Raw genomic sequence first — 22,683 nt, forward strand, 5'->3', positions numbered from 1 at the left:
ACTGTCGCCTGCTTTACAGGTGCCCCTGCTTGCCAGAAGTGCAGCTTCGGTATGGAAATGAGCGTGTCACCATGACCTTTAGGAGCTTTAGGTCAGTCCCCCCGCCGCTTAAAAATTAAACTCTTCGCTGGCAGAGCGCAGGCTGGGGGAGATGGCGTACGCGGGCTTCAGGGGAATTGCTTCAGTCGGTCAGGAAAGGGCTCGCTCCAGCAGAAAGCCTGACTTCAGGGGTGGCGGAGGTAAAGCCTGCCTTTGCGGTTGGTCACTAGAGCTGCGCAGACTTGTAACTCGCATGGAAAGCAGACACGGTGTCTTGTAATACCGGCGCCTCTACAGGTTCAGATTATTTTATAGTGGGGAAGTAACAGGCTTGTTCCTTTTTCATGTTCTAGCTACAGGAGCAGGTGCTGACATCTGATGGTTGCGTACGTTGTGCGGCCAAGGTTCGGTGCTGCAGCCGGCGTGGTTCAGCTGCCTGTTGTCGTTATGCTTTAAAATCAGAGGGAAACCTCACAGGAAACTCAGTATTTTCTTCTGAGGGCCACGTTGGATGAAAACAGGAGGTAGAAAGAAGCCTTTGGTTGAACCTCAGAGTAGGGCAGTAGAACTGGGAAGGTCTTGCTGGGTCATCAGATCCGGACCTCCCTCTCCTGCCGCCCCTGCAGCCCGTTTGTAAGCTTATCACGCTGCCTGCCTGTGCTCATTTCTCCCATGACTCATGGTAGAAAATTGCACCAGAAACGTGCAGTGTTGATGGTGACCTGTTGTATGAGACAATGTACATACAGTGATGCAGTGCATCACTTAGTGTTGGGCAGTGCTGTGCCTACCAGGAAATACAAGGCTTGTATTCTGCTTGCTTTTTGTTACATGTAATGTTATTCCTGAACGCATTCAGCAGTTGAGCACGTGATTCAGACTCGTTTTTCTGCCCTCAGCCATGGGCTCTTCCAAAACATGCCAGTGCGACTGTGCTGATAAGGAAGTGAGGAGCATCATTCTTAAATACTGGCAGGGAGGTAGTGAAACCGACAGTGGGAAAGGGCAGCTGACTGTAAATGTGTGTCAGGGTAGATTTTCCAGCCAACAAAGTGGCTTTTTAGTCAGATGTCTCATGCTCACGGGAATCGTAGGTGATTTCCAACCCTTTCTCATTACTTCACCATTGCAGAAAAGAGGACATTTGGTTTTTAAACTCTGTCTTGCACACAGTCAAAAAAACCTTCAACCATAAACATAAGATTCTTGAGTGCTGGTAAAGGTAACAGTAACACTGCCAAAAATAATGTTTTTTATGAGTGTTTAAAAAAAAATCACACCCAAGAGTGCTTTAAATAAATAAATATAATAGGACATAAACTTTTACTTCATCTACTGGAGATTAATAAAGTAAAATCTGTTGGCTGTTTCTCCCAGACAAGCAGATCATTTATATAAGTAGGTTTACTGACTAAAATAAACTATTACATACGCAAATTCACTGGTGTACCAAAGTCTTAAACTGTTTACCTGAACAGAGGCATTATTTAAAAAGCTTTCTAGGTAGGAAAAAGGAAAATTATGGTTATCCTAAACAGGATGGATAGCTGCTTCATATGCTCCTAAAGAATTGGCAGTTTATGGCCTGTACCTGTCCTTCAACAAGAGGAAAAAGAAAATGGAATTATAGTCATTCACCCTCCTAATTTCCAACAGTTTTTTTCCCCCCTTTTTGTTTCCCTTTACCAAAATGCATAGATACTGGAGTTCTTGGTCAAAACACTTTAAACAAGCCCCAGAAATTACTGAACGTGGAAGCTTCAGTATCTCCAGTAAGAGAAATGTTCCTGTTTTGGGAAAGTGTTGATTTTTGGAAATGCCAGTGATGGTCATTAGCATCTATTAGCCTTGTGTTACGATAGTGATTGTGAGTTGTTATTGGGATTACGCACTGATAATCACTTGTGTGGACTGCTAAACAGGGTATTGCACTGAGAAAATCAGCTGTCTTCGTTACAGAAGGGATCAAGTATTTTACAAAATGCTGTGAAATCACCTGCAGAAAACTGGTTTCTAGACCTTAGAAATGCTTTTCTTCTGAATAATAATGGCATACATTGTAATCTTAGCCTGTCTTATAAAAGCTTTTTGGGCAAATGAAATAAGGAAAATGTAAATGCCAAAAGGATGCTGGGAGGCATGCTTGTTGCAGGGTTTTCTAGATTTTTTTTTTTTTTAATAGGTGGAATGTTTTTGTTAGTCCATGACTGGTTCAACTTCTGCACAAAGGTAAATGGTACAGCGCATATTGTGCCAAGATTGAGGCAAAAACTAATTCTTATCTAAAGCAGAAATACTTGTCATAAACTATTATTTGACTTTAATAAAAATGCCCTAACTGGAAAGGAAAATTGTAATTCAGTCTTAAAGGTGTGCTCTTTTTCTGAGCTGTTGACTTCCTATAGCAGCCCTGATTGTGGAGACTTGCAGAATTAATAGGTGCAGCTGTTTGAACTAGACAGTTTTGTACTGGGAATACCACTGCTGAGCGTTTTCACAGGCCTGTTGGAAAGTTCATTGATCTGCTTTATTTTTGTAGCATTCTTTTGTAGCCTTTCACTTACTAAAACTAGAAACTTAACACTTGTGTAGAAACTTCCAACAGTAATGTCAGTATCAATGAATGACTTCTCGCTGGTAAGGGACAGATGAAGATGTTTAATTTCTGGTGTACATATGGACCCATAGGACTAATAATTAAAAAAAAAAAAAGAAAAGAAAAAGTTAAAAACTGCATCTCCAACGATGCTTGTTGCTTTACAGCACACAGGAGAGCATGTGCATGCATATGGCGAGGTGTGGATTTTCCTGCAGGAACCAGCGAGCCTGGTGCCAGGCTGGCTGTGTCCCCATGCACCTCTCTGCAGCCCGTGCATGCTCTCGGCCGTGCCCTGGCCTGCCTGCCGGGCAGCCTCTGCCTCCCCACCGACGCTGGCGCTGCATCTGCAGCCATGCAGGGCTCTGGGCGAGAGGGAAGGAAGGTGGCGGTGGCTGCCTGCTCTTGTCTTCAGGTGTTACCCTGGGCTTCAGGGTGAAAGGAAATCTGCCTGGATGGTTTAGCTCTCAAGAAAATGAGGAACTACTGAGCTGCCCCTCTCCACTTGTTATTGATGGCTCAAACAAAAGCATAGTGATGTTCTGGGCATCGGCTGCTGGGGATTTTCCATGGTATCGGTACGGAGGAGGCAGATGTACAAACAAGACAGAAGGAGCTTTGGCTGTTTCATAGAAGCTTGTAGAGGTCTGCACTCCTCCGAGGACTAAAGCTGACGGAGGAAGGTGGATCTCTGGCAGAACAGTTCTTGGGAAAACTGAATGAAATTGGAATCTCCTGGCTTGTTAAAGCGGCTCATGTATTTATACTGTATCTAATAGTGGGATGTTACTAAAATGCAGATGAATGATAGAGACAATAATCTTCTGGCTAGTAGTAGAAAAAACTTCTTGCTATGTTATATAGCTGTAACTATATAAACTGAAATTTAATAAGTGAAAGGCTACAAAACTATATAAACTATAACTAATACTCTTTCAGTGACTATTCTTTTTTTGTAGTAGGACAACAGAGTAATCCTTTTGTTTCCCGTAGTGATACCAAGAAGCAGAAGAAACCCAAGCAGAACTCTCTGGCAGCTTATAAAAGTGCTGCTGATACACTACTTTAATCAAGTTCTTCAAGCCAAAGCTTTTTTAATGATGTACTTTATTTTGTTATTCAGCTTATTAATAAAAAATTGAATATTGACTTGGACAAGTCCCACATTGGACTCCACTGGGTAAATCTCATTCATTTGACACTGAACCCTTTATAGCTACTCGTTGAGTGGGATTTTTTTCCTACTTATTTGTACACTCAGCAGAGAGGGTTTTTTCAGTTATTTAGATCATATTATGGTTATATGGGCTTATAAATTCTTTTAAGGGCAGGTTTATTTCCTTTCTGTTCTGTTTCATCCCAGGTGAAATTGATAGCATTCAGTTTTCAGATAAAAAGAGCTAGAACTATACATGAAAACATATCTCACACTTTATCTGACCTTGTGAAAAATGTGAAATTGAAAGTCATTGGATACAGCTGTAAGCAAATCTTTTGAAATACAAAAAAAAATACTTAAAAATTGGAAATTCAGAGTTCAAAACATTCCTCGGACAGCCGTTGTAGTCACTGTTTTAGGTGCGAGGGCTGCTGAGAAGTTTGCCTTGCCAGCCGCTGTGGGAGAGAAGGGAAGTATGTGGAGGCCTGATAGTAATACTGCAGTTTCCCAGCTTGGGTTCTTTCCCTTTCTGAGATCCTGTTTGCTTTATATGATTGCAGGACATTCAAAATGCTTTGAAGTGCCCTTCTGAGGTCTGGCATAGCGGGGAGAATTTACAGTTCCCATGTGCTAAATTGCTGTTCTTATTTTTACTGTCAGAAAACTGAAACCAAAGGTTGGTGGTTGCTTTCCAAGAAGGTACAGATGAAGCATCTGCCATTGCTGATAACCGGAAAATAACAATTCTGAAGTTTAGAATTTGGTTTTTTATTTTTTTTTTAAAGAAGAACTGTCAACCTCATTATTGCCAATATACTCTTATTAAAAATAGGGTCATCATCCTTAAATCAGTCTCAATTTTATGACCGAGTCTCATTCCTACTAACGGTTTTGTTTTAATTTGGTGAACTCCTTATTACAAGGATCTATAATCCTGTGTCAACTTTATGGGATGAAAGAAACTAGCAAGAAGTGGCCAAAATGAGAGAACATTTAAATAAAGCAATATTCTGTCTTGTACAATAAAGTAGTAGAAAATCCAGCAGCAGATGTATGGTGACTGTACAGGAATTAACTCATGTTCTTTCCTCAAAAAATACTGTGGCAGGAAGGTGAACATAAGCTTCTGCATAGATTAAACACTGTCCAACATAGCTTAAACGTAGTTTAAAGTTTTGGTTCCGACAAGTACAGCTGAGCTTCTGTCCTTACTGGGTCATAAGCACGTGAGCTGTTAGCTACATGCACTTTCTCTGAAGTTTATCAAGGGAGGTAACGTCGGCTGTAAACTGCCAGGGAGGTAGCTGACTGTGTCAATGCCACCGATTTCCCCCTCAACCCTGAACCCAAATGCGTTGAAAATTAAGTGCAGTTGTAAGTAGTAAGCAATAGCATTTTTGCTCCTTCTGAGCGGGATGTGTGCTGGCCATGCTGCGCTGCCTGCCTCGTCTGCTTCCAACTGACAATTGCACAAAACCACAAATCAGGAGTCTTGACTGTCTAATCAAGAAGCCTGTATTTGGCGGTGTGTGCGCAGCTCACCCGAGTGTAGTTTATTGACCAGCTTTAACAGCAAGTGTAAACTGTGTCACTATATAATTATTTCTGCCTGTAAGAAAATAGCGCAGAATTTTACCGGGTTTGTTGTAGATTGAGGATTTTCCTTACAGCTGTCTTTATTAATGTTCATATCAGAGACGTCTATTTACTGAAGATATTAGAGACTTGATCCAACTCAAGCATGTTACTTGTTTGCAGATTCTCTCTCTTCTGGCTGTTATTTGTGAAGAAATTGTGGAGGATTGTATCAATTGTGGCGGACTTTACTTCTTTGAATTCACAAGCTGCAGTGCCTTTCTTTTGAGCCTCCTGATCCTGTGTGTGTATTGCACTGATGTATATGAAACATTTGGGGAAGATAAAATACAGAGAGTGGTAAGGAATTTTTTTGTTTAAAACAAACTATTTCTTGTAAGTGCTTAAAGACCACTGTGGAGTAAAAAGGCTATGCAGAATGAATCTCCTTTTCTTCTCTATTTAAAGGGTAGATTAAAGTAGCTTATAGTTAAAAAATCAGTCAACTTTAAGAATCCCTTTTATATTGACAACTTTACCAAAATTGTCATGTTGGTTACTTGCAGGATTTTAGGACTTGTGTCAAAATCTTTCACTACTGCGTAGTCATTGCATATATGTACGTATCTGGAACACAGTTTATTGCCAGCATGATATTTGTAACTTGCCTGTTTACCCCATCTGTTTTCCTACTGGGTGTAGCCTACCTGATTTCTGGTAATAATCATACTTGTTACAGTTTATGCTTTTATATTTCAGAAGATAAAACAGTGGCACAAAGTTGCTCTGTAAAATCAGTAGGAATATTATAGTGTCTTATGAGCGTCCCTTCCTATTTGTCTTCAGAGCAAACAGTAGGTTTTTTTACAGGAAGGTACAAATAAGGGAGTGTAGTAAGAGATTTGAATGAGCACATTTACTTACAGGTTTCTGGTTTCCTAGATGTTTTACAAAGGGAATAATGCTAGCATGCTTGACCTGAGCCTGAATTTGATTGTGAAAGAAGTTAGATGAAATGAATGAAATACCTGAAGAAGACAAAAACAGGGGAATATGTAATGCAGACTCTTTAAAGAGTTGATAATGTTGAATGTTGTTTGGAATATAGCTGTAAAATGTATTTTCTGAAGCTCCCATTAGCATCAAAGTTTCAAAGCATAAATTCACTGGCAGATTAACTCAGCTGCTGTTATGATGCTTGTTCTTTTTCAGGTAGTATATCTACAATTCTATAACGTACATTTTTTTATATTTGCAGAATCTTTGGACCATGTCAGCCATAGGTGTCTGTTTTCTGATAGCATCAATAGTGCTTGCTGTGACCAGCTCTGGGTCTGCTGTTGAAAAAGCTGCATATGTAAGTCTTAAAATTGCATAATTTACTTTGTATTTATCTTGTATGTTAATTTCTCTGCCCTCTAAACCTCACTCAATTTGCAGGGAAGAAACTGGGCAGGGAACAGAATTCAGTGCATCGCGATGTTTCAGGAGGAATTAGCTATTTCAGATCTTCCAGAAACTTACCGTAGGAAATCCAAAGAGCGGGCATTCCTCAGGATCGCTGGAAAGCTCTGCATGCATTTGCAGTTCCCCAGCGTTTGCAGCTTGCTTCTGGGTTCCTCAGACTTCACTGCCTTGGCTCCGTATTATTCCCTGTGATGTGTCACTGTTTTGACATTACCCTCTCTCACAGCTTCTCTGATACCCTCTCTCTGAAATGCCTACTTTTTTCTTCAATTGTCCTTTCATAATGCCATTCACGAAGTGCAAGAAACCATGTCTTTTGCCAGGCGTTATGAAGCATATGTGGAGAATGCTGACTTGCAAAGGCTGCAATAGAAGCAGCAGTTTCCTCAGTGACAGAGAGCAACAGGGCATGCATCTCCCGGGAAACAAGGAAGAGGCTCAGGGCAAGGCACTGAAGAGGCTTTGGGATGCTGTGGATGTTGTAATTCCTCACTCACTTGGCACTTCTTTTGGATAACCTTGGAATTGTGAATATATGAGTTTAAAAGATCAAATTTTAATTTTATTCTTGAATGAGAAAAAATGAGTTAGAAAAGAAAGCAAAATAATTCCGTTCCACAGGCAGCACGAGCTATTAGAGATACACGCTTTTATATAGTCATCTTCTGTGATGTTGATGTATTCAAACCTAATGGTTTGAGTATAAAGTCTTTCTGGTGCTGGAAAAAAATCCCAACTATTGTGATTTAAGACTTACTAGTGTCAAATTGCTTTGGGCCAAACCAGTTGCGTAAAATTTAGGTAAAAGTTAGAATAATGTGTGTCTGTGTTTCCTTGTTTGATAGAAGTTGCTAAAAACAACCTTCTCCTTAGCACTTTCTTGCCATGACTAATAATGAAATGTCATTAACAAAACGTCATTTCAGCCCCCCTTGCTGACCCAGTAAGGACTTGCTTAGGCTCTGCAGATCTTACCTGCCTTCACCTTTCATGTTACTCTTCTTCACTTAGTCCCTTTGATCAGCAGCCATCTCTTGGATAAATATTCTGCTACACCGCCAATGCCATGCTTCTTTAATAACTAATTTTTGCAATAAAATGAATATACTTTTACTATTAAGGGCTGTTTAGAACGTATTGTATGGTTCATGCTTGATTAAGAGAATGAGAACTGTAAAAACTTTTTCATTAAATGTGCTAGAATTATGATTTCTGGTCTGTTTCTAATTTAAATGGAACCACCGATTTAAGGAGGACTGGAAACTTAATATACAAGCTTTATTAACGTATGTAAATAGTCCAGCAAATCTCTCCAAACAATGTTAGAATATTGTTGACGTTTGTACATTTTAAAATCATACATTCCTTTCACAGGTGTTTGGATTTCTTGCAAGTGGTGCATTTTCAGCTGAAATTATTATAGAGCGTTTTCACAGTCGGAAACAAAACGTCGACGGATGCTCTGAAAATCCTGCCAACACTCGGAGTGCCACAGAAAATCAGCCACTGAATAAACAAAGCTAACTTTTGGGAATTATTTCATTTTTTTTGAATGGAGCAAACTAAAATGAACTTTCAGTGCACTGCAGGTAACAGCTTCTGTCTCTTCCTTCTAATCAATTTTGTACACATTGCTCATCACAAATTTTTATAGATCCTTAGGTCAAGTAATGGCATCTTGAGCATCATGTTCTAAGGTAACTTGTCCTGCTTAATAACTGGTCCTGCCACCTGTCCAGGTGACATACACTAAAAAAACTTGTGTCTAAATAGAATAACTTAAGGACAACAGTGTGCTGATTTGATTTTGACAGAGGTGACTAATAAAGGTTAATGTGTGACGCATAAATTCCGAGCTATACCCTAAAGATAATTTTCTGTATAAATGGACCAGATGCTTCTCTTATGAGTTATAAATTAGTACAGCAGAATTCATTTTTGTACTTACTGGTCAAACTGTGAATGTAAAATGGATACCTAATTGGAGCCTTACAGAAATGCTTATCCTTACATAAAGGTTTTTGTTTTGTTTTTACTATTAACGTGTCTCAGTTCTGTCTGTGGAGATCAGTTTAATGGAATAGCGAGTGGAGGGGTTTTATGGGGAGGGTAATGTAGTGGTAAATTAAGGAGACAGTTTTGCACCCCATGATTGTCAAGATTTGGACTTGTATGCCAGAATCTTCTTTCAGATTATTTTGAAAGCTATAAAAGTTGCAGGGAGAAACTTGAAAAGCCAGCTGTGAGAGGAAAAAGATGAAGGATAAATATTTTCACAAAGTAACCCAAAAAGTGGCAGTCTGAACATTAAAGGGAAAAGCATTACAGCAGATTGGTACTATCCTGGTGAATATTACTTGCAAGGTTAACACCATATACAGCTTGTTTATGCATAGTTAATGGTAAGTTTTGCCAGAATGGTTATGGATCCCACCATTTTCTTTGTTTATAAATACGGCACTAGCTTGACACTTCTTGCTACTGACTAGATCAGTTGGTAAACAGGTAAATAAGCACTTGTACCCTTGTAAAAGCTACAGGCTGTAGGACCGCAAGACACACTACTGATGCAACACGTATCAGACAAGTGACAGACGTATCAGACCAGATGTTGATGGCTGTAAAAGAAGTGAAGTGGTGAAAAGGCATTTTTCAGATGTCTGAGGTAGAAGCAAGACTGCTAGACCTCACTTAAGAGAAAAGCCTTCAAAAGTAGGGCAAATTGCTGTAAGCCAGGAGATGTTCCAAAATACCGAAGCAAATGAGAAAAAGCTGATTATGCAAAAACAATTCTTGCTTGAGTGCTCGTGACATTTGCCGTGTCTTCCAGGCATTAACTCCATTTCATCAATACCCTGGTCTGACAGATTTATAGTCCTGTAACCTGTTGTGGCAGCATTGAGACTAAGCCCTCCAGAAATTGGCTGAGCAACCCGTATTTGGGAAAGGATGAGGAAGCTGTTGTGAGACAGAGCACTGTAGAAGGTGAAAGTGTTTTTCCAGTGCTGCCACTTTCTGATGAATGTGAGTTTGTGATGTTCTCCCTCTAAGCTCTGAGACTTAAGCCTAACACTACGCTTTGCTTGGAGGATGTAAAATTTTGAGAGGTGGTGTGAAGCATCAAGTTTAAGCTGTAGCTTGGTTTCAGAGCCATGCATAAAATACATGCTTGCTTTCATAGAATTTCCTGCTTTGTGAAGAAGAAATGCTCTTCGGACTGGCTTTTTTTTCTTGTATTTATTAGTGTCCATTTGCACTAAAATCTCTCAGTCTAGGTGTACAGAGCTTGCTGTAGCTGTCTCTGAAAACTGGGTAGATTAGAGATGTTTTGTTTACAAGCAATGTTACTGGTGATATGAAACTTGCCTTAATGAGAAATATCTCTGCTATGATTTTCAGTGTCTTACTCTGGGGATTGTGTCCATATCTATGATTAACATTCTAAGGGAGTTTTTATTGCCTGGATTCTACTGAATTTGTTTTTGCATCAAAATGTCTGTAGTCTCTAAATCTTGATCTATAATTAAAAGCTGTAAATGTAGTGTAAGAGTAACACTGTGCTGCTGATATTTATTAAGCATTGCAGCACCACGATGGGACTTAATCTTGAGGTAATTTTTCTTGTAATTTTTCTCAGCTTGGAAATATATGAAGAGCATTCTGGGTTTTAGTTGCTTTTTCTATAGACTTTTCCCCTTCTAAGTGCTTTGTTATTGGCGTCCATTCCTGAATTGGAGATAGTGGTACTGAAAAGGATCGGTAAAGTCATCTCTCTGTATTGGCCTCCCTATTTATGGTATCTACTGCTGATACTTCACAGAGAAACTGAAATACAGAGCAAGTTATTTTTATGAAAAGGTGCTACAAGCAGGTGGTGTCAGAAGAAGGTGGCTCTGACTGAGATCTCCTAACTCCCATGATCTGAGTATTAGGCCTTTTGAAACAAATACTGCCAAGCTTTGCAGAATGGTTTCATGGATTCTCCTGCTACATACATGCTGGCATGGGTTGTTAGAGTGAGGGGGTTTTGGCGTGTTTTTCATTTTCATTTTAGCTGTTCCAAGTAGGTAGTTTTTACGCATTCTCTCACCAACTGACGGATCCATGTATAGATTTGAGAATCAGATTCCATCTCTGACTGAAAGGGATGCAAGCGTTTCTGTCAGCTAATGAAAACGACAAACAGTAGTCTTCAGGGAAACTGGTTAGTTGTTTTCCCATATGTCACAGGAGCTTACTAATAGGAAGAGTCTTGCTATTCTTTACAATACATATTGCTCCATTCCAGACACTGTTTAGCTGGTATTAATCTGTCACATAGTAGTTAAATATTACAAGCAGACAAGTCACATATTGGCTATAGGTTTAAGGCAATTGCTAAATTGTTGTTTCCAAACCAGCTGTTGGCTGACAAAGCAGTTTCTGCATGGTGGTACTATTAATCCTAGGCTTATAGGTATGAGGTGTTCTTTTTGTTCTGTCTTAAAATAGTTGACAAGCAGGTTTGCTAGTGTGTATGCTGTTCTCTGCTTCTGCGAGGTCGTTTCCTTAACTGCTTTATCAGCTTCCTAAGATAAAGGGGCAGGTGTGTGTCCGTCCTAGCTCCTCTGCCCTCACAGAGGGTAATGGCTGAGCAGACTGGTCTCCTGCAGTCTTGACATGCACCCTTTGGTGCTTCTGGTGTTAGATCCAGGCTTTGAGTGTCTGTCTTTTAATTAGACTGATCCCAGAGAACGGTGCTGGAGCTGGATTAAACCTCTGGTTTTGCAGGAGCTCTGCGCATGTGGCTGGATGTCTCTTACCCCTCCCGTGCTCTGTCAGCAAAGCGGTCTGCTTGTTTCCCAGCCTGCTTCCGATGAAATGAACCTACTTTATTTAAACCAGCTATTTAAATTGCGTACATTAAGGTGGCTGATTTTGACTTCAGTGGATTAGGGACTGTTCAGGAGAGTGGTGGGAGCTCTGGCAGAAGTGCTGTTATAAGCAACTGTCTTAAATTTCTTCTTCTGTTTGCAAAGTAACCATCTCTGTACAATCTTAAGTGGTAGTAAAACCTGTGGGAAGAAGCAGCTGGCCCAGTATGTCTACCTGGGGATTGTCTTCTCCCTTCTTCACCACGGTGCTTGGCAGTGGTGGTGTGAGCCTGCTCAGACATATTAAAAGCTTTCGTCTTTTCCAGTTGAGCCCATCAAAAAATATTCAAAGGCTCTGCACCCACTTTCAGGCTCTGTTTACAGTGCCTTGAGAATCAGTGCAGAGGATTCTCCAGGACACGTGAGGACTTGCTGTTAAGTGGCTGGACTGTGAGTTTCTGCTCTGAAAATCTGCACGTGCATTGTGTAGATTGTGAATGTTAATTTTTGTGTTTGGCGTTTAGCCCACATTAAAATCACAATGCTACCAGTGCCCTTTGGGTTCTAAATATGTGAAGGAATTGTGCCTTACTGCTTGCACTCTGTGTTTAAAAATAGCAGGGAACGGTTGTGGTCTGTTACAATAGAGTTCTATGTTTGCACCCTCCAACTTGAAAAGTGAGCTATCTCACACAATTCTGAGCTCTGCACAAGATGGTTTTGCATAATGGCCATCATGGCAATCCTCGTTCAAATTTGTGCATAAAAATACCAAGCTTTCTACACTGGAGAGAATAAATACTTTGTGAAATTTTTGACAGGTTATATGAAATTGTAACGCATCGAGATGCTGGTAGTGCCTTTAAGATGGAAATTCATCTTTGTTTTAGTCCATTGCTGTAAACATAAGCAGTTCTCTAGATACTAAATTTTATGCTGTTCAGAACTGTCTATCACTTTTAACACCTTTTGAGAATTTAAGTGACTTTTAATGATTATTAAGTCAGGATGGTAATACAATGGTTTTATATATAAAAAATAAAATTTTATACAGTTTTGTTGCCAGTGTTGCCTTGAATTTTCACTTAAATAATTTTGAAATGCTTAAATTTTTTTTCCATTCTAAACCTGTGGTCTTTTTTAATGTATTATGCTTTTTTGGTCTTAAGAACTTTCTAAAATATTTTGTAATCATTTTTTAAATAAAATATTAGTAAATAACTTAAGTGTTTCTCATTTCTACTGCAATGATTTGGTGTCGCTATGTAGTTCTCCCAGAGCCAGCCATAGGAAATAACATCATTCTTTGTTCCTGGTTTGGAGGAAAGAGCTTGCATTGTGTTTGCCTGTTCCTGGGGAAGAGGGTCCAACTTGCAAAGCTGGATATTCTCACTGAAAGTTTCCAGGAGGAAAGGTCTGATAAGGTCAGTATTGCCTCTTACCACAGGGTCCAACCAAACTAGTTTGCAACAGCCTTTACACTTACCGTGGTCTATAGGTTGCTGTGACAAACATAATTCAAGTGCTGCTTTCCTATTGTCTCAATTAGTTGGAGCTAAAAAAAGAAAGCGGCAGACTTCTTAAAGAAAGGAGCACAAACTAGCAAAAGGTGTTAAAGGCAAATAATTTCTTCCGGTGTAGAAAAATGCAGGTGACCGAGTTACTTGGTTGAGGGGGAGCCGCTGGATCCTTTAAAAATGTTTGTCTGCTTGTCAGTGGTAGGGGGCGAGGAAAAGGAAATAAACCTGCATACTTTCTGGCAGGATAGCTTTTCTGTTTCATAGTCCTACAGGTTGCTTATTACCTGGTGGTCATCTTGTAAACGAGGAGAATGGCACTTTCTTCATTGTCGGCACTGAAATTGGAATGCCACGGTATATTTTTCTTTATATCGTAACATTAAAGGTGAAATTGTCTCTTTGATGAAGTTGCCAGAGATGAGTGTAGCCATAAGGATTCATAAGGGAAAAAGGTCTCTAATGCTTTTAATTACATTTGAAAACTAGATGCAAGAAAACCATCAAGGCAAAATGTTGTGTCCACCACGTTAGTGGTGGATTTACACAGCATGAGAAAATAACTCGGAAGTCGTAAGAAAGATTAATAAAGATTTAATAATTTGGAGCATGACCACACAGTTTAAGTCACGTTACGGCTAGAATCGTGTCAACTCCTTTCTCAGGAGCGTAATCCAAGTTAGTTTACTGTAAATTCTCAGAATAGCACAGCAGGGCAGAATATAGGCTGGTAGTCTGCGGCTTTCCTTTGTGAGTGCACAGGCACACCTGGTCGCTGCTGTCTGCGCACCCCTTGTTCAAGGCACATACGTGTTTCCTTGCTTTCGGGTGGGCTTTCTCCTCACAGCGAGGAGCACGACCAGCCACCTGCTTTATCACACAGCCTTCTTCGTGCTGTCATGCAGGAACCAAGCAAGGTTAACTACTTGTCTGGGTTTTGGGTTTGACTTCTCTTTGGATTCAGAATAGCCATTCTTTGCCTGCTAAAGGAAGCACAAGGAAGGCCAGCAATGTTTTTTAAATTCTGTTCGTGCCGTCCGCACAGTGCAGTTGTCTGCACAGGAATCTGCTGAGAAGCTGCAGGAGAGAAGTTTGCCCACAAGAGGGCAAAGATGATCCTGTGATTGAAATGATTTGGTCTGGAGGACTTCGCTATCTTCCCACCTGTATTTTCAGTGCAGTTGAAGCCCCCTTGCCCTCTTTTTGTCAGTGTGGTTATAAATTGGAACTGCGCATTTTAGTGATACTGTTACCAATCATTTGCTTATTTCTCAAAATGTAGCCTGAAGTTTTTTTTATCATATAATCAGATCAATGTTGTCTCAAGGAGATCCTTTACCTGAGCGGTTTGAAAGGGTTTTACTTTTATTCTTTTTGTTTTGTAACCTGTAAAGAGATGTTTTTTAAAATTCCTTTTTATTACAAAGTGAAGCTTCAGCTGCATGACTACATCTACACCTATAAAACTGTACTGCGGCTTTGAAGATTTTTGTGGTCTGTACTACGCTGTGGTTTTCAGTGAAAGGTCTGTGGATCATGTGTGGGAGAACAAAGGAATGGGGAGTACCTGAGCATTTCCTGGACTCTCGGGAAGTTAAATGAGAGAAGCTTATTATCCAAAAATGCAAATTATGCATGCAGGGAAAAGATCAGGGTCCACAAACAGAAATGTTGGCAAACATAGCTGTAATGCATGCCAGACAGGGCTTCTTGCAGTTCCAGTCCTCTTGCTTTGACCAGCCCGCGTACCCTGATCACTCAGTCAGTTTGTTTCTTATGACTTATTATCTCTTGGCTGAATATTAGAACAGGACTGGGAAAATAAAACAGACTTGGCTGTTTTGAAGTTGGCAAGTCCTGAGGTGAGAGTCAGGGCTTCAGAAGGAGGCGACAGCATAAGCACATTCCTCTGTAGCATGACTCATGTGCAGCCAGATGAGGACAGCAAATATCCAGCCAGGTATCTGTTGTTAGATGTGCTGCATGAAAGCATGTAGCATTCTGCAGTGCTGAGTTTGGGGTGTACTTCTGAACACTCTTTTTAGTCCTCACTTGGACTTACCGAAAGCATAATATTGTAAGACAAAAGCACGACAAGTTTTTTATTACCATATGTCCTACACTTGCTTAGAGAATGGTGGAATGTTGCTCAAAATAATGCAAGTCTGTCTGCATTACAGCCCTCCTTTTAACTACTTCTTTTGCACCAGCTGTCACTCTTCCGAAAATATCAATGCGGATACGATTCTGAAATCCCTGTTCATGTTGAGGTGTAGGTAAGGAAGGGTTACTTACTTGTTCTGTGGTCTCTGCACACCACTAACCAGAGACGTGGAGCTGCTACCCTGGTGTGAGCAACAAGGCATCCTCAGGAAGGAGGACAGACTCTCACCACTTCTATTTTTATTGTTAACACCCATTTTCACTCTCCTATGCCTGTCTGCTCTGTTTCAAAGGCTGCAGATCACTGGTTATTGATGCTCACAGTGTCAAAGCCCTGCTTCCCATTCCTGTCCCTCAAATCTAAACTCAACCTCCCTATCAGTGCAATTCATAGCAACAAGAGCTTTGGCTAAAGCTCTGCCTGCTGGTTTCTCAAAACAGCTGGGATAAAGTGGCTATGGAGGTCTATCTGAAGGGGTACAATACAGCTCTAGAAACAACTGTCTCGTTAACATAAGCCTGTCTGTTTTCTGCCTCATAGTCCTCTTGCTCAGAAAGGCTTGTTTTATGAATGAACAAATGTTGTACTTGACTTGATACAGTTTTTTAATTGTAAATGCTTGTTTCTGGCAATTGTGCCTCTCATTTAAGGGTAACAAGGGCATAATTATTCAGCTCTCATGCATCACAAACTGCTGAGCATGAGGTATTAACGGAGTGCTTTACTGCCACCATAGCTTAATAGCTACAGCTGCAGCATTGTGCTCTTGTTTGGCTGGGGTTCATGAAAAAGGGGGATGCAGATCATTAGGTTTTATGTTAAGAGTGATTTACAGATGTAGAAATAACAGTAGACTGTGCTAGATGGACAAAGCACTTCTGATTTAAAAGGAGCTATTATACCAGCAGAGCTGTGCTTCGTACTCGTGGTGGTACAAAGCCACCACCACCGGTCCACCTCATACAACCCCCAACAATCTCAATAAAAGAAAGTTGTGTTAGTGTAATTGTATGTGCTGGCAGGGTTGTACTGGAGGAGGAGGGGAATCATACACTACCATCACAGCTGGCTAGCAGATGTAATAAAAAGAAGCTGCAAATAGATGCTTTTGGCTAGCTACAGGCTTTGAGGTAGCCATCCACCCAGCTATCACATTAGCTCTGTTAAGTGCTGAGATGCAAGTGCTGGAATTAAGAGGTGGGTGTTGCCGCAGCTCCACATGGGAAAGTAAAAGGGGTATCTCCTCAGCCCTACCCTGAGATGTTCCAGCCAGAAGGCCAAGCTCCCCCAGTAGCTGATGGAGGAAGAGGCAGGTCTAGAGGGTGAATCAGAGGGGAAGGGTAACTCCTGCACTCTGAGTCACTGCTGCTGTGATTCACTCTTGCCCTTCTCTTTCTTCATTGAATACGCAAGGGAGAATGGCTGGGTATTAAGGCTAGTCCCATGCAAACAGCCTCTAAGGCCCACTGTGCTTTTCCCTGGGAGAATGGTATTCACTCTTTCTGGGCTGTAAAAATAGGTGCAGGATGAGTGCTGTCTCTAATTTCCTAGTCTGTCCTTGTATGCCTAAGGGTTAGGTGCCTCTAAGTCTACATCTGTGGATTTTTTTTCCCCAAGGTTTCTAGAGTCTTGCTACAATTCCTTCTATGCCAAGAGGGCTGCTTGCCTGCTGTTGCTCTTCCTGCACAAGTGCAAGCATGTAAGAAAAGAACAAGTGGTTCAGACATACTTAATTTAGCAATGTCTCTACGTTAGTGGCTTGGGGATATTTAACCCTGCAGGGAGAAATGGCCCACCACTCTGCTTGGTCTACCACATCATCCATGCACACATCAGCTCCACTTCAAAAGCTGGCATATTCATGTTGTCTTTCTGATAGCCCCTTCATCAGCCACAGAAACAAGCAGGTGTTTCCTTCACCACCACGCATTACTTTTTTTCTACACATACCCACACATGCAAAGCACAGAGCACTCTGTTCATTTTCTTCTGTGCTATTCCCTCTTTTCCCCAGGTGCTTGGTTTGCTGCACAGCTGCCTGTCTACCTTTGCAGGGTCCCAGCCTGTGGGCACACCTCTCTGGAGTCACAGGCGAGAGAGGGCTCTGAAGGTGATGTGGCAGTGCCTCTGTGCTCCAGGCAGGGCTGAAATAATTTTAGGGCCAGTCAGAGTAACCCGAGGGTTTTGTAGCACGGAGTGTTGGCACCGGGACACCTGTGCCTTCCTGTGTTACTTCATGCCGCTGGATGAATTTCCTGTCACTCTGAGGAGGGCAGGACAGCTGCTCTTTCGCTAATGCTTTAGGTTGTAGTTTATTCCTTTCAAATGGGTGCTTTGTGCATTGCTGTTATTCTAGGTCTGTAAACATCTAAGGAGCAATATATGAAATCTACAACATCTTGGGCATTTTGAATTTAACTCAGTTCAAGCCAGGATCCACAAAAATGCATTTTAATTGAAGTCATTTTATCTATGTCCCAGTCCTTTCTTCTGCTTCAAAAACTCTGGCCTTCATGGCTGGCTAGTGCTCTGAAGGACATACTCTGCTCAAACACAAGTCTTGCCTGAGAGCCGGTTAGCACTTGACAGTGACAAAACTGCTTTTGAAAATATTTATCTTATGCGCCTTTCTGTAAAGCTGTAGTTCAGCAATATGCAAAAAACAGGTGCTGCTGGAGGTCATATCATGGTCAGGAAGCGATATGAAAACATTAACCCGAGTAACAGCACTGTTCTGAGCTGCTCGCTCAGGAAATGTCAGGTAGCCTGACACTACTCTGCAGTGGACCCTTGATTTTAGCTTCTTCATCTGCACTTTCGTTTGTAGCTCTGCCCTCCTTATTCCTCACCCCCCCACAAAAGGCAAGGTCCCTCTCAGCCTCCTTGTTATGAACCCTCCCTATAACACCACTGTCTCCCCAACCACATAACAAGCAGCCACACTATTGTGCCTTTCGCTACTCAACACTGGCTTCTTAAAGCCAAGCTTTTACAGCATTAAGCCAGAATAATGTCAAAGATTTCAGTATCTAAATTCTGCCTCCATGTAAAACTGAAAGCTTGTCTCAGCAGCCACCTTACCCTTGCGGCAGGAAACTCCTGTGGTGCTGCAACTCTTTTTTTCTTTCTTTTTTCTTCTTTTTTTTTTTTTCCCTAACTTTCAAGCTTCCTACCTGCGTGAAGTGCTGCTTCTGGGCATGGCCAGACAGCTTCAATTTCACTGTCAGAGCAGCTCAGACAGAAGTTTGGTAGAGGGCAAAAAGCAGATATAGATTTTTTTTGCCAACTGCCCTGAGGCAGAGGGACTGGTCTGGGCAGGTGATGAGAGCTTGTTTGATACTTAATAAATTGGCAAGTCATTAACCCAGTAAACCAGTGCAGATATGAGATAGTAAGAGGATAAAGCTACTTCATCAGTTGTTTATAAATATGGGCTATTTTTTTTTTCCTGGACGCAAGCTCCTTGGATGGTGGGAACCCACAGTCAGTCCCTAGTAATAAACAACGGCACATACTTACCATACTGGCCGTGAGAAACCAGAGTGCTGACCCAGGGGACTAGCCGAGGTTGATGGACTCTGGGCTCAGGGACAGGCAGAATAGAAACAAAATCTGGAGTAGCCAGCTGTGGGTCATCAGTGACCTCTAGAAGGGACAGGCATAGGAAGGAGCAGCCAACAGCACTTACTGCTTTTCCTGTTTTCCAGCTACTGTCGTGCTGGAAAAAAGTAATCATCCTTCTCCAGGAGAGGAAGACAAGCATCAGTGCAACTTTCTGACCTGCTTCCATGTAGTGGGGTTAAACAAGCCCTGGGACCAGGGACCAAAACCAAGAGCTGCCCGTTTCCAGCGGGATGGCCTCACAAGTGTGCAGCCCTGTGCATCTGCAGAGGAGCGAAAGGTAAGCCAAGGGCATGGCGCCTGTACCTGCGCTCCAGCCTGAAAATCGAAATGGCCTAAACGGGAGGGTTGCTTAAGAATACCCTAGAGCTCTGTGGTGAGGGCTCTCTCCTGCCATCTGGGTGTAAACCTCTGCAGGCAGAAGGAACAGGATGTGGGCCTCACACAGATCCTTTCTCTGGTACCTGCCTCTCCCCATCTCACACAATCAGCAGCACCTCCTGGATGCCAGCCCAGTGTCAAGCTCATCAGTAGCGCAATGCAATACATAACTCCAGCTTTCCTTGGCTTTCAGGTGACACTCAGTCTAAAAGCGGGTCTGTACTTTTGCCCCTAGCTGGAGCGATGGCCAAGGCCACTGGCCAGCACACAGCCTCTCATGCTCAGCAGCAGCGTTTTGCTCCATGCTGCCTGTAGGAACAGTGGAACCCTGAGCAATTTTAAGTTAAACAGGGCAGAACATGTGGCAACTTGATGCCATGTTCCGCAGCCTCTGGGTCAGGTTTAGTGCATCCTCCTGCAGCTTTAGCAGAACATGAAAATCCCAGACACAGGGTATGAAGTGTACATAGCAGGCAAGCAGAAAAGAGACTGTTCTATCACTCCAGGCAGGTCTGCCCTTTAAGTACTGACACAGCCAGAAACTGTTGGTACCTGCCAGCATTTCTGTTAGTGCATAATGTGCTCACATTAGGTCCTCCTCTCATGAGCTTTCTACTGTTTGCACCTGCTCTTCCTTGTATCCTGCTCCTTTTTGCCCTGTAAGCTCCTAGTCCTCTTCCCTGGAGCATCACTCAACACCACCACCCCCCACTTCATTAAAAGTTATCATTATGCTATCCCCTCTATACCCCAAAGCCTTTTAGGACCAAAGAACCCATTCCTTCGTAGTTCACACAATGCAAAACACAACTATTTCAGAACAAGAGAAAAAGTGTGCAAGCTGTCACATAACCTGCAGTATCTTCATCCAGCACTGTGGACCTCAAGCTTTTCAAAGCCACCCTTCCTCTTTTTTGAAAAGTTTCATTTCCCCTTCTCATCTTCCCAGTTTCTACCTGACAAAAGCATTATTCACTCTCTAACTTATCTCAAGCCCCCAGAGCTCAAATATCAGGGTTTGGGGGTTTTTTTTGCAGTATGAAATAGTTTGTACTACCTCTTTTCTTCTTCAAACATTTACATTTTAATTTTCAGTAAAACTGAACCCCAAACTCTACCTGTGTTGGCTCAAAGGATATACTACACTCATCTTGGAGCCAAAAAGGATGGACAACTTTTGGGTGGGATAGTCAGAGACCAGTACGTGCAAACACAATGGCAGGGGAACAGTTTTTTTTTCTGTGGCTCCTACCTCTTGTCCTCCAGTTACAGGATGTATTCTGACACTCCCCAGAGAGAAAGTCACTGCTATAGTAGAGGAAGGAAAAAAATGAGCAAGACAACAATCTGATTCTCAGAGCCATTACATCATCCACATAGCAAACATAGTTTATTTCTAAAACAGCTGGAATCCCATATTTGACAAAGTTGCAGACAGATGGAGCTTTCAGAACCAGGTTGACACTGAAGGAAACTTAAAACACTTTTGCTGGCAGAGCTACAGTAGTGAGGTGCCAAAGTCCCTGCCAGACAGACCTGTCATTCAAAGACCCCCGGTAGAGCTGGTGATACCAGCGAAACCTGTGCTTTTCTTGGTAGACATGTTTCACAAGGAGGATTTGGGAGAAGTGAGGAAGCTTTGGCAGCAGAGATGTCAGTTTTCCAGCCTGAAAGCATTGCACATTAAGAGCATCTGGTGGGTCTACGGACCCAGCACTGTCATAACAGCAAAAGCTGCAGGCATAATTTAGACTGTCGATAGGCACAAAAACCAAAAGGGAACTTGCAATTTACTTCTCTCGATCCAGTATAAACAAGTGCACTTGCAGCAAAACATATTCTTTGGACAATCACAGAGCATAGTTCAGAAATTCTTTGGTTGTCAGACTGCATGAAATTCCCCCTAATTTTTTTTTCCCCCACATGGTGACAAGTGACAAAGTGATGTGGGAAGCTGAAAAAAAGACTCTAATCTAGTGCCAGGAGAGGGGGCACAATTCCAGCAGAGAGTGGAAACAGCCTTTTCTTCAAAGCAAGCTCAGGCTCCAGCCCCAATCCTTAGCAGGTGCTTCTCCCCACTGCCGCCGCAGCGCTGAGGTCTCAGCTGCATTCACGCATTTCCCACAGGATTGCCAAGAGGGGTAAAAGCTTGTAGGAAGGTGCCTACTATCTATCTGAGGTGATATCTCAGGAGGTGAAGGAGAAACAGCATTTTTCTCTTTCCTCTGGGGGAACAGAAGAGGTTGTATCCTCAAATACCTACATATCAGTCCATATTAAAGTCAGAGTACTGGTTTCCAAAAACTGTATGGCAGAAGAACTGGTGATCAAGCACCCCTGTTGCAGAAAAATATATATGTGTGTGCGTACCTTCTTCTGCAGGTATTTTCACTCAGAGTGCCCAGAATGAAGTCCCTTGTCATGTATGTCCTTTGGACCGGTCCTGTGCTGGCAGGGCAAGGAAGCCTGAACCATCACTGACTCTGCTGACAGTGGATTTCTAGCTGAGAAGGATGGCTGTTATTTTAAACCAGAGAGCCTTTGAGGCATGCTCAATTCAGGTTGTTAAAAAGAAAAAAGTGACCCATTTCTGACCAAACACAAAATATGTCATCTGAAGGTATGGGGCAGAAAAGCAGGCCAAGGTTGGAAATTGTAAAGAAATAAAAAATAGTCAATATGAAATTAATGACATTATAACTGCCTGATACATAGTTTTATTTGAATAATCTTCTATATTAATGTCAAAGCAGTTTATCTTGGAGTGAGTATATGTATCTTCATCCACAAATAGCAGACTTTTGCGCTTTCAAATTGTTTCCTGCTGTATGATGCTGTAAATAGGGCACATGAAAAGGAACAGCAAGAAGAATCAGAGAAACTGTGCACTGTGAGGAGGGGGATTTCTACCTTTCCAGGTTATCTGCTCAGTTATTTTAATTTACCTACTCAAAATTTTTGACACTTTAGCAGTTGGCCAATTTCTCTTGTCAAAGAGTAAAAAAAAAAAAAAAAAATCAAAGTAAAGATACATATATTAGGATGAGAGAAAAAAATAAGGTGGCAACAAATTGCAATATATGATAACCTGCTATGAGGCACAAAAAGAATTTTCTGAGAGGACCATTAAATTACTTAGCAGTATTAACGCAGAATTTCAGACAAATACAAAAATGCATAGCAGGCCAGAAAATGCTTTTTTCCTCCAGATTGAACCTGGTAAACTGTATAAATCCTACTTTTTGCAGAAACCTGCTGCATCATCATGCAGTTGTCCTGACAGAAAAGACCAGCTTGTAAGTACACATTCT

General features: G+C 41.7%; 1 protein-coding gene across 1 annotated transcript; it reads left to right on the forward strand.

The window, feature by feature from the left end:
* Window positions 1-151: 151 nt before the first annotated feature.
* On the forward strand, window positions 152-8,360 carry CMTM6 (CKLF-like MARVEL transmembrane domain containing 6). The gene is made up of 5 exons (XM_009587374.1): window positions 152-239; window positions 939-1,054; window positions 5,553-5,729; window positions 6,628-6,726; window positions 8,211-8,360. Exons 1-5 carry the CDS (start codon window positions 152-154, stop codon window positions 8,358-8,360), a joined length of 630 nt encoding a protein of 209 aa, XP_009585669.1.
* The last annotated feature ends 14,323 nt before the right edge of the window (window positions 8,361-22,683 follow it).

This window comes from Fulmarus glacialis, unplaced genomic scaffold (genome assembly GCF_000690835.1).
Source record: "Fulmarus glacialis isolate BGI_N327 unplaced genomic scaffold, ASM69083v1 scaffold4401, whole genome shotgun sequence".
Taxonomy (NCBI): domain Eukaryota; kingdom Metazoa; phylum Chordata; class Aves; order Procellariiformes; family Procellariidae; genus Fulmarus; species Fulmarus glacialis.